This window comes from Vanacampus margaritifer, chromosome 1, assembly GCF_051991255.1.
Source record: "Vanacampus margaritifer isolate UIUO_Vmar chromosome 1, RoL_Vmar_1.0, whole genome shotgun sequence".
Taxonomy (NCBI): Eukaryota; Metazoa; Chordata; class Actinopteri; order Syngnathiformes; family Syngnathidae; genus Vanacampus; species Vanacampus margaritifer.
In genome coordinates this window covers 63,847,405-63,861,530 of record NC_135432.1, presented here as the reverse complement: position 1 = coordinate 63,861,530, position 14,126 = coordinate 63,847,405, and the positions used below count along the sequence as shown (strand labels likewise).

General features: G+C 39.3%; 1 protein-coding gene across 9 annotated transcripts in view; it reads right to left on the bottom strand.

Moving 5' to 3' along the window:
- The window catches only part of stxbp5b (syntaxin binding protein 5b (tomosyn)), a 39,021-nt gene extending 28,054 nt beyond the window's left edge, over window positions 1-10,967 (bottom strand). For 5 of the 9 annotated variants that reach the window (XM_077560117.1, XM_077560121.1, XM_077560118.1 and 2 more), the window contains exons 1-6: window positions 10,432-10,967; window positions 9,458-9,555; window positions 3,869-3,950; window positions 3,441-3,541; window positions 2,007-2,141; window positions 343-406 (exon numbers count right to left, since the gene is read on the bottom strand). In XM_077560117.1, the coding sequence (XP_077416243.1) occupies window positions 343-406; window positions 2,007-2,141; window positions 3,441-3,541; window positions 3,869-3,950; window positions 9,458-9,555; window positions 10,432-10,569 (618 nt within the window). In that variant the 5' untranslated portion in view covers window positions 10,570-10,967. The remainder of the gene's footprint in view (window positions 1-342; window positions 407-2,006; window positions 2,142-3,440; window positions 3,542-3,868; window positions 3,951-9,457; window positions 9,556-10,431) is intronic. The other 4 variants (XM_077560122.1, XM_077560123.1, XM_077560124.1 and 1 more) reach the window with 2 other exon arrangements.
- Between the last annotated feature and the right edge of the window lie 3,159 nt (window positions 10,968-14,126).

The window sequence follows — 14,126 nt, the reverse complement described above, 5'->3', positions numbered from 1 at the left end:
GCAATCTGAGGATTCATTAAGAGGGGAAAGGCGACATCCTGCTTCGATGTCATCGGTTTGGTTTCATCCTCGAGGGGCAGTTTGAGATCCAGATATATCAGCTGGGCTTCGCCAAAAGTATTCATACTATGAACACACTTTGAATTGAAATGTAAATTAAATGGAGAATGACGCGAGTCAATGTCGGGATATAAAGAGAGTGTGTGGCTTTAAAAGGTTTAGGAAAGGCCGCTTGATATTTTACTCAAAATTGTCAAATATGTAAGAGCGCAAAAAAATTCCATTTGACCATACTATAAATCATTTGCGGCCTTAGCATGTCATGTGAACAGCAGTTGTTACCTTTCCTTCGTCCATGGGGTTATCACTGATGTGAACTACAGGCCCTGGGTGTGTCTTGGTGGATCTGTGCGGCGGTTAAAAGGGAGGAAAGAAAAACAGGTGTCTACGGTTAGCCGCCGTTGCATTCTCCTCATTAGCATGCAGCTAACACAACATTAAAAAGAAGTACTGTGACTGTGTTTGGGACAAGAGACTCTTGCATTCACATTCCATGTTTAGTATTGTTACTGTTGGGGGGCGGGGGGGTGATGGGGGGGGTGGACGACAACAACACAATTTTTAGTTTCATTTGGGAAGGAAGAGCGCCACAGAGAAAGAAAAGAAGGAGGGAGTCAGAGAGCACAGGGTCACATCAGGGTCCAAAAGAGATTAGCGGGAGTGCGGAGACTGCGTCACCGTGGAAACGGAGAGCTGGAAGAAGTGTGCGTCTGGCCTAAGAGAAAAGTGTCGCCGACTGCGAGTGCGGTGGTCTGGCTCGGCTGGCTAATGATCTCATTGCTACTGATGAGTCGATACAGCAGCAGCAGCAGCGGCGGCGGCGGCGAAGGGGGAGGAGGGGGAGGTGTGTGGGGGTGGGGCAAAGCAAAGGATGTCCGACAGCAACTCCACTCAGTAATCATCACAATGACACATCATACATTTCAAGTAAGTGCAAACAGTCACCTTGCTTAATCGCAATTACCAACCTTGGCCAACACACTCATAACACAAGCAGCAACAAATCTCTGTAAAAAAAGCAGTTTAAAATTGTGACGAATTCAAAGACATTTGTGTCATTGTGCTTCTTAGATATCATTTTAATGAATAAGCCATCGATCAGCAGTATGCAAAATGGCGTCGCCTGTCAGTGACAATTGATCACTCTGATTGGCTGATAGCTAAGAGAATCGGGGGGGGGGCATGATATAGAAGTAGACTATAAGAAGTACACAAAAGCAAAAGGCATTATCTAGTTGATTAAGTTCAGCAAATCGTCGCTGTCCTGTGAAAAACACTTATGTCCATTTTTTAAAAAAAATTGTTTTTGGGGATGTTTGCATTCAGTTTCATCCCATAAACGTACAAACAAAAATGGGCATAAGTGACAAAATGTTACCTTTTACTTAGATTTTGTTCCTGCTTGGAATATGAGTATGTTGAGCAAGTTTGGTAATGTGGGTGCAATGTGCATTTCATGTGGATGGGCCGATAAACAATAACTTTACTCATAAAATCTCTTTGAGCTGTGAAGGTTTAAGTGTGTGTGTGAACGCATCTTATGGCGAACCCTTAGTGAGTCGTGTCACCCTGGGCCCCCCCAACTAAAAAAATTCTGGCTTTGCCTCTGAATATGACAAAAGTACAAAAATGAATTTCCCCAAGCAGATACTGACGTATGTAGCATGTAGCCAAATGCACAATTAGGGAATACTTAGGGAAATGACCAGCTTTTAATATACTGTAAAAATACAGTGTCATGAAAAGGAAGAGAACTACAAATAAAGGAAGTTAAAATCTGTAATCTATATCATATATACTGTATATGTTTAATGTTTTGGGTTGATGATATAACTTCATTTTGCATTGTCATGGCAATTTATGCTCAAATATCACCGACCTGGGAAGTGCAAAAAAAAAAGGAGAAGGGAGGTGGGCGAAGGGGTGAGTGGAGGGGTGGGGCTCACAGTTCGATGGCTTTGTTCCACATGATGACGTAGCCTGAGAGGGTGAAGGATTCCACGTTGACGATGTGGATGTTGCCTCTTTCCGTTCCAATGTAAAGCCACTTGCTCTGGAAGGGCAGGTGGCAGTACGTGATTCTGTGGGAGGACATTGGGATTGAAGACTTGTAGTTAAATAGCCGTTATGCCAGTGTTCCTTTTATCCTGGGGTTCGATCGAACCCCAGGGCCTCGGTAAGTCAGTCTCAAGTCGGCCGCAAGGAATTTGGACGAAGTGGGACGAATATGTGCCATATGAATTCACAAGGTATCGGAACGTATGGTGTGCCACAGGGTTCAATTCTGTGGCCTCTGCGGTTTTCACTTTCGCCTCTGCTCATCACTGGGTTGCAGCTTAAGAAAACAGCGGTGGTTGTTTTAAACTGCTTTATACAGGGATGTGATTTGACCAAAGTGAAATTATCTGAAAATTTAGCCGGGGGTCTGGGGGCCGCTGGCACTCGCTCATGGGTTTTCCGTGTTTTTAAGTACTTTCAATGCACTCACATGACAAAGAAATAGACAAATCAACAGCATAAATTTTCAATGTATATTGAACTATCCCATATAAAATGGCAGTTTTAGTCAACTCAAAATCAGTCACATTAAAAAACATTGGACTGCCTTTGTTTTTAAAAACTATCACTGAGAATATCATCATATCTAACTAATGTAATTACTAAGTTAACACATAAATAATGTTGAAGAGTTCAAATTTCATGAACAAATAATTGTATCATGACCAAATGAAAAGTAACTCATATTAGAGCATACCACAAATGTCTTTGTTATAGCAGAAGATGTTATCTGTCGGAGTCATGTGCATACACAATGAACTACTCTTTAAAAAAAAAAAAAAAAAAAAAAAAATCGGAATTTTTTTTTGGGGGGGGGGGAATAAAAAAAAAGCGGAATTAGCGGAATTAGCGGAATTAGCGGAATTAGCGGAAAAATCACATCCCTGTTTATAGAGTCGAGTAATTCAGATGGGGACTGCCTTAATGCGTTTCCCCTACGCAGTACCTGTCACCTTTTCAACAGGTGAGGAGGTGGGGGCGGGGGCTTTCTTGTTATCTACTTCTAGTCGTGAAAAGGTCCAAAATATCACAGGTATTATGACCTTATTTGTTCGTATTTGGATTAATGCTAGACTTTCTTGGCGAAAAGCTCATTTGAGAAGTTAAGCCAATAAAATTCAAACAAGGGTTTTTCTATTGTTACAAATGGGCGGACACAAGAGATACTGTTACTTTCCGTAACAGTTGAACTGTAAACAACACCAACTGGCCAAGATTGAATTACAAAGGCCTCGCTCCGGTTCACACTAATGAAGCGGACTATAAATAGAGCAGTGACGGACGGGTCACATGGCCGCCAATAATACAAAGTCTTACTGTACCTCTCCCTGTTGAATTTGAGTGAGTGCAAGATGGCGGGGATCTTTTGCCTCAGGTTCCACAGGTGGATGCTGTCATCAGCTAAGGCACTCACTAGCGCCCCCTGAGAAAAGAAAGGGCCGCATTACATCCCATGATGCTGCTCGGCGATTCTCATATAAACCTTCTAAGACCAAACCGGTGCGCGTTTCCGCGGAGGGAAAACAAACAATGCTCTTGTTACCATTGTCCGATTAAAAAATAAAAAATAAAATGCACACATTTATGGCATGGATAGTTTCAGTTTCAAGTGCCGCAATATTACTACCCCTTTAAAGTAGACAAAAAGTTATCAAATGTCCCCGTAAAAGAACGACATTTAGGTTACTTTTAACGACAAAGCAGGTCTAGACTAGAACAGTACATACGCGCTATAAAACAAAATCCAAACCTCGTTGATGAGAAACTGGAGCTGGATGACGCTGGCGCCACTTTCGTGTTGGCAATAACACTCCACACCGGCACGGCCGAAGCTGCAGGATGGCTCGGTTAAGGAAATGCAACCCAAGGACAGACAGCAGGGATACGTGCAAAGGCTGAACATTTCATTTTTTTCTTAACTCTTGCATTTTTAGACACATATGTAATATAAAAAAACGAAAGCAATACGTATAAATTGTTTTTTTTTTTTTTTTGCTTGAATCCATTTCAGCCCTGGTTAACTTATCAGATACTCAATCATTAACGGATTTTAACCCCTTAATGAATTTGAATTTTTTCTAAAAAAAAAATCAACAACAAAAAACACCCAGTTACACAAAATTAATATTCTAGAGTCACAAGGATTTCAAAGATTAAGAACACACTTGATTGGATTGCATTATATCCATAAATGAAACATTATTGGATGCGATGGAAAACACTAAAAATGTTGACAAAAAAAAAACAAAAAATAAAAAAAAACACTAATGCAGTCAAATAAATTTTTGTTGCTAATATTTTGCATATCCAAGAAAATATTTAACTTCACTTGTTTGGTACAATTTTGTTAAATAGTCATCGTAAACGGTTAAAAGACTGCAAGTCAAAGTGTTTAGCAATTGAAGTAGATAAATAAACTGTTTTAATTCACGGCTCCTTTTATTTTTGCATAAGTCTAAACTATAAGACCAAAACACTCATGTACAATAAATACAATATTGTTTATTGTAATATAGATTAATTTATTGCTTGTGTTTGTTAAAATACATAAGGGAAGAGGACCTTGAAAAAAATGATCGCATATTCAAAAGCAATCAACACTGAGGATAGAAAATCACAATTCGATAAAAAAAAAAAATTGTTTAGCCTTAGTGCCAGTCAATAAGTGAGCATTATTATTTTGGTAAAGGCAGAACTTTTGACTTTCACTGCAGCATATCACCTCACTTTGATCAGCAAGCAAAAAGTGTCGGCCATGCAAACAAATTGAGCGATCGCGCTATAAATAAAATGAGCGGGGGGGGGGGGTGCGTCTGTCTTGTTTACTGCCGTGATTTACGCTATAACTCTCGCTCAACTCGGTCCCGACAACGGCCATCTGCTCGCTCGAACCGTTCCTGAGACTGTTTCTGTGTCGTGTGCCTGCTCTGGACGCGGAGATGAAAAGGAGAAGAAAAAAAAAAAGCAGACGGAGGAGGAGGAGGAGGCGGCCTGGACACCTGCACTCATTAGGTCGCCGCAAAGGAGAGAAAATAAAAACACCCTCCGCAAACACAGCAAAGGAGGAGACGCTCCAAACAAACAAGCTGCTTCTCGTGAAGGAACCCGACGACACATCCGCGTCGCCATCCCGCCTTTCAAAGCATCTTCATGTTACTCGGCGGCCCAGGGTCAAACAAAAGTTTAAACAAACTGAGGTGGGGTTCTTTAAAGACTGCCTGTCAAAACTGCCCGAACAGAAGAGGCATTTGGGTACCTGTGTCTTTTACACAAAACACAGCAAAAGGTGGAATATTGCCACATCTGTGTGCGCTTCTGCACAGCATTCCACAATCACACATTTAACAAACTGAGGGGGGATTATTATTATTTTTTTAAGGATTCAACAGTGAACTCCTTAACAGAGATACAGCAAAATCGTTAAGGTTCTTATAGGACTTGATAGTAGCTTTTTTTTTTTTAAACCTTTATTTAACCAGGTTAATTTACAATCTTTTGCAAGCGTGACCTGGCCAAGAAGCAGCATGATCCCTCATGTGCTTATGTTTATGATCTTCTGTTTTCTTTGTTGCTGTTGATGAGCTTTTTTTCTTTCTTTTTTTTTTTTCTCCATTTGCTGGTTAGCATTTTTAACTTCCTGCCGACATGGCTGTCACGTGCAAAGCTGCTGATGTTGAAATGTTTTTTGGAGTTGCGGGGTCAGGGTCAATCTTTTTCTGCAAATCGAAGAAGTAAACACAAAGTAAAAGTAGGACGCAAACAAGGAATGACCGGGCAGCTAAATAGATGTCAGCCATGACTTGGCATTATCCTTCGATCCTCCAATGATTCAGCTGCTTTGACAAGAGAAGTTGCTCACCGTCTATGTGGAGCAAGTTTACTTTGGGTCTTGCATAACTGCTAATTACACTCAAGAATGTAAACTAGTTCACTCTGTGGTTATTTTATACTTGTTGTATTGCTGAGTTACATATTTTTCTAGGTTCAGTCATCTCATTTTGTTTGAAAGATTTACTTCATATTTTAAGAAAATGTTGAACTGAATAGCTCGTGTTTTACTTTAACCTGGGAATTTAATAACAACAGTTAACACAAAGTTGTGATAATCAAAAATCGGGCAATATGAAATAAAGCAAGAGCAAAATATTCTGTGGGATAATTGAAATTAGAGCCGTCAAAATTAAATCGACTAATCAACAAGTAATCGATTATCAAACTAATCGACAATAATTGAGTAATCGTGTGGAGCAATTTTTTTTAATTTAACTCTTTGACTGCCAGACGTTTTCAGAAAAGGGATGCCGTGGGTGCCAGCCGATTTAAGCATTTTTGACTGATCTTTCAAGGTCCACAGAAAATTATGTGTTTGGACTATGGAAACACACATACTACCAAATGAAAGATTGGACTCTCATCTTTCATCAGAAAAAAAAGTTTGTTTCTACCTTATTCCGTTTTTCAGTAATCAACAATAGAAAATGGTTAGTTTCACCTCTGTTTTGAAAAAAACGTCTTTTAACGTCTTTGGCACCCCTCCATAGGATTTTACTAAACGTTATTTAACGTTTTTGGCAGTCAAAGAGTTTATTAACTCAATTTGAAACAGCCAGGGTTCTTATAGGTTAACGAAAACAAACTGAAACTAAAATTGAAAAAACTTTTTTTATTGAAATTAAATAAAAACAACAATGCTAAAAAAAAATACAACTATTTTATGTTTATAAAACTAATTCAAAATATAGTGAAAATATCCTTTGTTTTCATTCTTGTCAATTATTTTCATAAAAGGGGCTTCTTGGGTTTAATTTACCGATAAATGTATGTATTTCAGTATTACCATTAGGCCATACACACATGAGGCCAGGTTAAGTAATAGTTCGGAAATTGTAGTTTAGTTTAGCTTACTTTACTACACAATACTCATTGTAACTTTTTTTTTTATCTTGCACCAAAAAAATACTCCATTAATATTAAAAACAATACAAAATAATACTCATAAAAACTAAACTAAAACAAAAGCACTTTCGAAGAAAAAAAAAACTAGTAAAAATTAATAAACCCACTCTAAAAACGGATTAAAACTAAACTAATTTAAAAAAACAAAACAAAGCTGAAATAAACAACAAAATAAAAGCATGGTATAATGAAAAAAATCAAAACTATTATAACCTGTAAACATCATGACTCAAATGTGAACATCAGGAAGAAGAAAAAACGTACCAAACTGTGAGTTTCTGTGAATCGTTACATGCTTATCCCAGCAGCATCAAGCTCTCCTGTTGCCCAAATCATATTGAAATTGAGGCCCACTTGCTATAAAAGGTCAACATTAAAGATGGCGCCTATCGGAGTGATAATTCGCTTCCACACTAATAGGCACATTTTTTTTTTTTCCAAATGTAGCAGAGCACACATCTTATACAAGTCGCCATTTATTGCTTGTCATCGCCTCATTGAGCTGACGCCCGCCGAGTGGCGACGGCCTTTTCCGAACTCCGGGGGCGACGAGGGGGGAAGCAATCTATGCGGCTTGTGTTATGATAAATGGACCAATTGCCTGAGCGACAGTAATCCCATCGGCTCGCACACCAGGCCCGCGCGGAAGCTGGAATCTCCGCGTAAACACAACAGTCTCTTAATCGGGGAACGTGGGCGGAGATGCGTCGAAGTGACAGCAGCAGACCACCTCCAAACCAAGTAACTCCGTTTTTTTTTTTCCGCCTTGGCAACGCGACCTAAAAACGACTACTTTACTTCCTAGAAGGATTTAGCACAAGTTCCGAGGTTGTTTTCCTGAACTAAAAGGGTACAAGTACGTATATTTCCAAGCTACATACAGTACGTCATTGCCGCAAACGCTACACCCCGTTCACAAGCCATAGTATACCACCAAGTAAGTAAGTAAAGCAGGGTTGAGTGTTGCTGTGCAGGCTAACATGCATACAAACAAACAGCAGGTTGTTTACAGAGGCGCACTTGTCGAGGGGCGGTTCTTGGCCATACGGTAAAGGGGGTTTGGGAGGCGCACGCTGTTCATGTGAGTGCGGGGACGCCACTAACAAGCCCCAGTGCTCCAAGAGACAGGACTTGAGTGCCTTAAAGGGGACAATTTATGGAACTTTTGAGTTTTTAATGTCAGTATAAAATAGTTGGGGGTCCCTCCAGTGCTGTTCCACACACACACACACACACACACACACACAAAGTGTGAAACTAAAATCAGGGATGTGATTTGACCAAAGTGAAATTATCTGAAAATTTAGCCGGGGGTCTGGGGGCTGCTGGCACCCAGCTAGGTCCAGGGCAGTGCCCTGGTGGGGGGGCAAGGGGGGCGTGGCCCCCCGGAGCTCATGGGTTTTCCGTGTTTTTAAGTACTTTCAATGCACTCACATGACAAAGAAATAGACAAAACAACAGCATAAATTTTCAATGTATATTGAACTATCCCATATAAAATGGCAGTTTTAGTCAACTCAAAATCAGTCACATTCAAAAACATTGGACTGCCTTTGCGCCTTTGCTTTTAAAAACTATCACTGAGAATATCATCATATCTAACTAATGTGATTACTAAGTTAACACATAAATAATGTTGAAGAGTTCAAATTTCATGAACAAATAATTGTATCATGACCAAATGAAAAGTAACTCATATTAGAGCATACCACAAATGTCTTTGTTATAGCAGAAGATGTTATCTGTCGGAGTCATGTGCATACACAATGAACTACTACTACTATAAAAAAATAAAAATAAAAAAAATCGGAATTTTTTTTTTTTGGGGGGGAGATAAAAAAAGCGGAATTCCGCGAATTAGCGGAAAAATCACATCCCTGTAAAATAAGGATATCTTTAGTTATTGGCCCAGTTCCGAAAATGTGTTAATAAGTGAGCCTTTCTGCCCCACCGCGATGCAACAGTGGGGCTAATTTACATAATATCTTGTAGCTAGGTTGGTAAAAGATCCAGAGGCAAAGAACCACTTGAAATCGTGGCCCATGCATGTCAAAGCCAAAAGGTAAGCAGAGCTGCAATGTTAGCACAGATCAGCAACCGCTAACACTGTTCCCAACATTAGCTTGTTACTGTATGTTTCTTCCACCCATGATTTTGGCATGCATCTACTTCCACATAATTGATCCGATTGATCACTCGAAATTCAACATATTCCAAAGTATTCATACATCACTTTTTTTGTGAGCATTTTACAAAGGTTTTTTTTTTTTAACTTTTAGTTTGATAACATTATACAGTGGTTAAAACTGCTGAATCACTTTCCTTGTCTGAGTCTTGTCGTCTCTATGCAGGTTAAAAATTTAAAAAAAAAATAAAAGGATACAGCCTCAGAGCTCCATTCAGCGTCCCGACAGCCAAGATCTTCTGCACGGGGTCGAAGGCCATGGAAGACGGCTGATGCGGAAAACCATGACGCACAGTCTAGGAGAAAGACAAAGCACAATTCTGATCAGAGCCAGCAAGCACAGTCATCTGCTGCATGATAAATATAACATTAACCAAGGGCCGAGCGATATGGCCTTAAATTAAAAAGCACCACTTCCCCGCCCCACAAAAATTCTATTTTATTTTACACACTGTGTGCGTGCATGCTAGATGAAAGAGTACCGATGGACTGCCCACCTCTGCTTGTTATATTAGTACCCAGACTTCAACTCTACAGAGGATGCATTTTACCTACTAAAGGAGATGAAAGGAATAAACTTCCGTCCATTTACGAAAGCTTTGAAGTGTGTGAATGAAGCTATCCCCGCAAGAGACACCTTGTACTGGTTGCTAGCCAAATGGAGGGCAAACAACCATTCAACATTAAAATTCAGACAAGTGAACAATTTAAGAACGGCGCACCAAAAAACAACCTCATAAGAACAAGGAGAACAATAAATTGAATCCTGAGCCTCATAACTGTGAGACAGAGGTGGTTAATAATTGGTCACCGTACTACTGAAAAGGCAATTAATCAATTATATCCAAAAAAGAAATCGTCAATACAAATAAATAGTATGTGATGTCATGGGGTGATGTAAACAGATGTCCATTATTCTTTCTCCACGCCTCACATGACCACCACATGGTCAAGTCGACTTTCAACCATGGGAACATGAAGCACCGGAGCTCGGCTTAGAAAAAAAAGTGTGCCGGGGGCGACAAGTCAGTGCGGCGCAAACACGCTCTTTGGCAGTCAGCCATTACACACAAAACCCGAAGCGAACGTACGGAAGAGACTTAAGTTCATTTAAGAGTCCAAATGCCCCCACTCGCAGGATACTCCGGCAGAATGGGGGAGAAATACGGCACCTTGCAAAGCTGGAAATGGTCCGACTGCAGGCTCTCTGGGACGGCGTCATTCTCCTTGGCGGCCCCCGTCTGCGCGGCCGCCGACGACGATGACGACGTCAAGCCATCCAGCACCTTACGAATGTTGAACTTCTTCATTTTCTTTGGTGGTGGTGGAGGAAGAGGAGGAGGATGATGATGAGGTGACTGGCAGACGCGCCGCACCGAGCGAGGTGAGCCGAGTTGTTGTCAACTGGCTAGCCGAGGGAGGGGAGGGTTTAGCGAGGCAGGGGGCTAGTGGGTTAGCCGCTAGCTGGTTAGCTTGACTAACGCACACTTTTCAACGCCGTTCCGTGTCCATCTTGCGGGCTGCGGAGGGTGTCGCCGAACGGCATCGACTGGAAGCTGCCCCCGCGTCGTGGCCTAGCGTCAATCCGGCATTTACGCGGCATACATTGGTGCGAGAGCGCGAGTCGACTAGACGAGCTGCGGTCAGCCCGTTTCTCTGCCCCGCCTCCCGCAAAGCGGCAAGCGGAAGGAAAAGAGGGAAGGAAGCTAGCTGATAGCCGTTAGCTGCTAAAAGGCTACGGAAACGGGGCGGACTGTGGCGAGGACCCGGATGTGCAAGAGCCGTCGCGTGAACAGTCAAATAATATTAATGTAATGTTACCGTAAAATAGCAATATAAATTTTTAAAAATAAACAAATTAATAAATATAATGTTAACAATAATCTTAAATAAATTAAATAATAATAGTGGTGCTACTACTTACTATATGAGTAACTAATAATAAAATGATAATAGTGATAATAATAATAAATATGTTATAATAAACAATGATAATATTGTATTAATAATGTGAATAATAATAATAATAGAACAATAAAACAAATTATTAATTATTAAACTATTAATTATTGATAATCTATACTAAAAACAACTATATTAACAGTGGTGATACTGCTAAGAGTAATACTAATAAACAATAACCAATAATAATATAAATTGCCAATAATAATATTATTGGTTTGTAATAATATTATCACATATGAATAATTATGAAATAATAAAACTAATATTGGTGACAATATTTAAAAAATATAATAATAAAGTGTGGCAGTAATGTAATAATGAAAAAACACAAAATAAATAATAATGATTTATATTCATAAAAAATGGACATCAATTATTGTAGGGATACTACTAATATTGACCAATGTAAAGTGTTCTTTGCACAAATCCACTACTTCTTGAACTCAATACAACTCCTTCAATTCCTGTGTTTCATGATTGGACAAACTGATTAATCCAGGTGCGTCTGGCTATTGTCGTCGTGGTTACTGAGGTCAGGCCCACCTGGATTAATCAGTTTGCCCAATCATTAATGACGGGAAATAAAGGTGTGGTACTGAGTTCAGGAAGTAGTGTATTTGTGCAAAGAGCTCATTGCCAATTTAAAAGGAGCTGTGATATATTTTCATTGGAGAAGCTTCTGTTTCTTTGTTTTGTATGGTTATAATATTACTATTTATTTTATGTGTTGTGTTAAGTACTTTGCTACAGCTGCAGTTGTTGTGAAAGCAATATTTAAATAAAGTTGAGTTGATAATAGTATATAATAATAAGAATAATAGCTAGGATAATAATAGCGATAATGCTTTGCATGTTTATTATTGTGGTTTACAGTGTCGAACTTTACTGGAACTGGATTGCACCTAAACAGGTTTTTTTACATAGACTGTTTACCAGAACACCCTCAAAAAACATTACAGTAGGCCTACTTTATTATCTTTATGATGGCACTTTTATTGATACAGCTCTTGTAATGGGTTAACTTTGTATAGAACAAGAAAGGCATCTAATTTTAGATAGTGACCATTTTCAGAGTGGAAGCACTGTAGCATGGAGGTTACCAAGTTATGAGAAAATTGAACATGTCAATGCAGGCCAAATGTAAATAGAGGAACTCATTTGATGGCAAGTGTAAAACTTACTGCAAGAAGCACGACAATGCATTAGTGTGGACCAATGTTCCATACTTAGAACAACAGATGAATAACACAACGCCACATTAGTTCAAGTGAGCCCACCCTACAGTATACTGTCTGTACTTTAGTGTATTATCTGTATACAAAATCTTTTCAGGTGAAATTTGACACAAAGGTCACGTTTTTTGAAAGCAGCGTGTGAAAATAGGCCGCATTTCCTCCTTGGACTCAAAGAAGGCCGTTTTACTTCCATAACAGGAAAATCTGGTCTGCTTAAATAGGGTGTCCTTCTGAGATAACCTACATTGTCAATTCTTAGCATATTTACATTTTGAAGGTAACACCTTATCTAACTATAGTTATCTCTCTTCATATCTACCTACCTATCTCTATAACGAGCTAGCTAGTTATGTAATTATCGAACTACAGTGTATATAAAAAGTCTACACACCCCTCTTCAAATGCCAGGATATTGTGATTGGAAAAAAAAAGACCAAGATAAAGGATTTAACTTGTAAATCTGAAATCAAATCTGGAATATTTTCGAGAGAGGAAAACTAACTGAAATAATGTGGTTGCACAAGTGTGCGCACCCCCGTGTGGCTGTCTTCAGAATGAACCAACATTCAAACTTATTAACCCCGAATAAAGTTGAGTTGTTCTAGTAAACTAGACACTTGTGCAACCACGTTATCTCAGTTATTTTTTTACTTTATTTATTTATTTATTTATTTATTTCCTTCATTGAATTGCATATGTTATAGCCATTGTGTACTGGAGCTGAATTTCAAATTGAGGTCTCTCCTATCTGGGTCATAGAGACATAATTAGATGTTCTTGTTCACTGACTTTGGTAAAGTTGGAATTTGATGATAATCCTATGCAGCTCTGGAGGACATAATCTGTACTGTTTTATGCATTGGCAGTCTGGCAGACATACTGCCAAAAAAAATGCCAGCAGAACAACAAAGCCAGCGTTTTTCTGGCTGGGATTTAAAGGCAGCGTAAAAGGGGTTAACAATCTCCCTCTTTCTCACAGGGATCCCATGAGATTGCTGTATCAGTACCATAATAAAAAGAACAGCAGTTAGCTGCCCTCGCCTTTCATGCAGAAACCCTGACAGATTACTGTAGTAGAAAGTCCAGTATGAGGGGCCTTTAGGGATATACTGTAAATCAGGATTACCTCTCTCTCACACTTTAACTACTTCAGAAACACACTCATTTACATGACTGAAATGCTTATATACACACTAGCACACCGCTCACACAAACAATACTGAAAGAACCTTATATACACATTACTAAAACCTCTTGTACGCACTACTAATCTAATTTTATTCAACCCAATACAAACATCAGGAGAATTCATCCATCCAATTTATAAACCACTAGCTAGTGATTCTCAATGGGTGGCACGTTGGCTCCCTCTGGTGGGACACAAAGAATCATTGAATTAAATGTTCAAATTGAGCATTGTGTAATCGTGTAACATTTTTTTTTTAAATTAATACACGGCAGTGCATTTATTGAAGGTCCCTTGTCACACATTTTTCAAACTGAATCTGTAAGTTTTTTTGTGTGGCATTGTGTAATAGCAAGATGTATGATATGTTATGCGCATGACGTCAGTATTTAATTCATTGCAGTAGACACACTCATAAAACATTACATTAAAATGTTAATCATTGGCAGTGCTGGTATTGGCAACTCATAACCATTTGAAC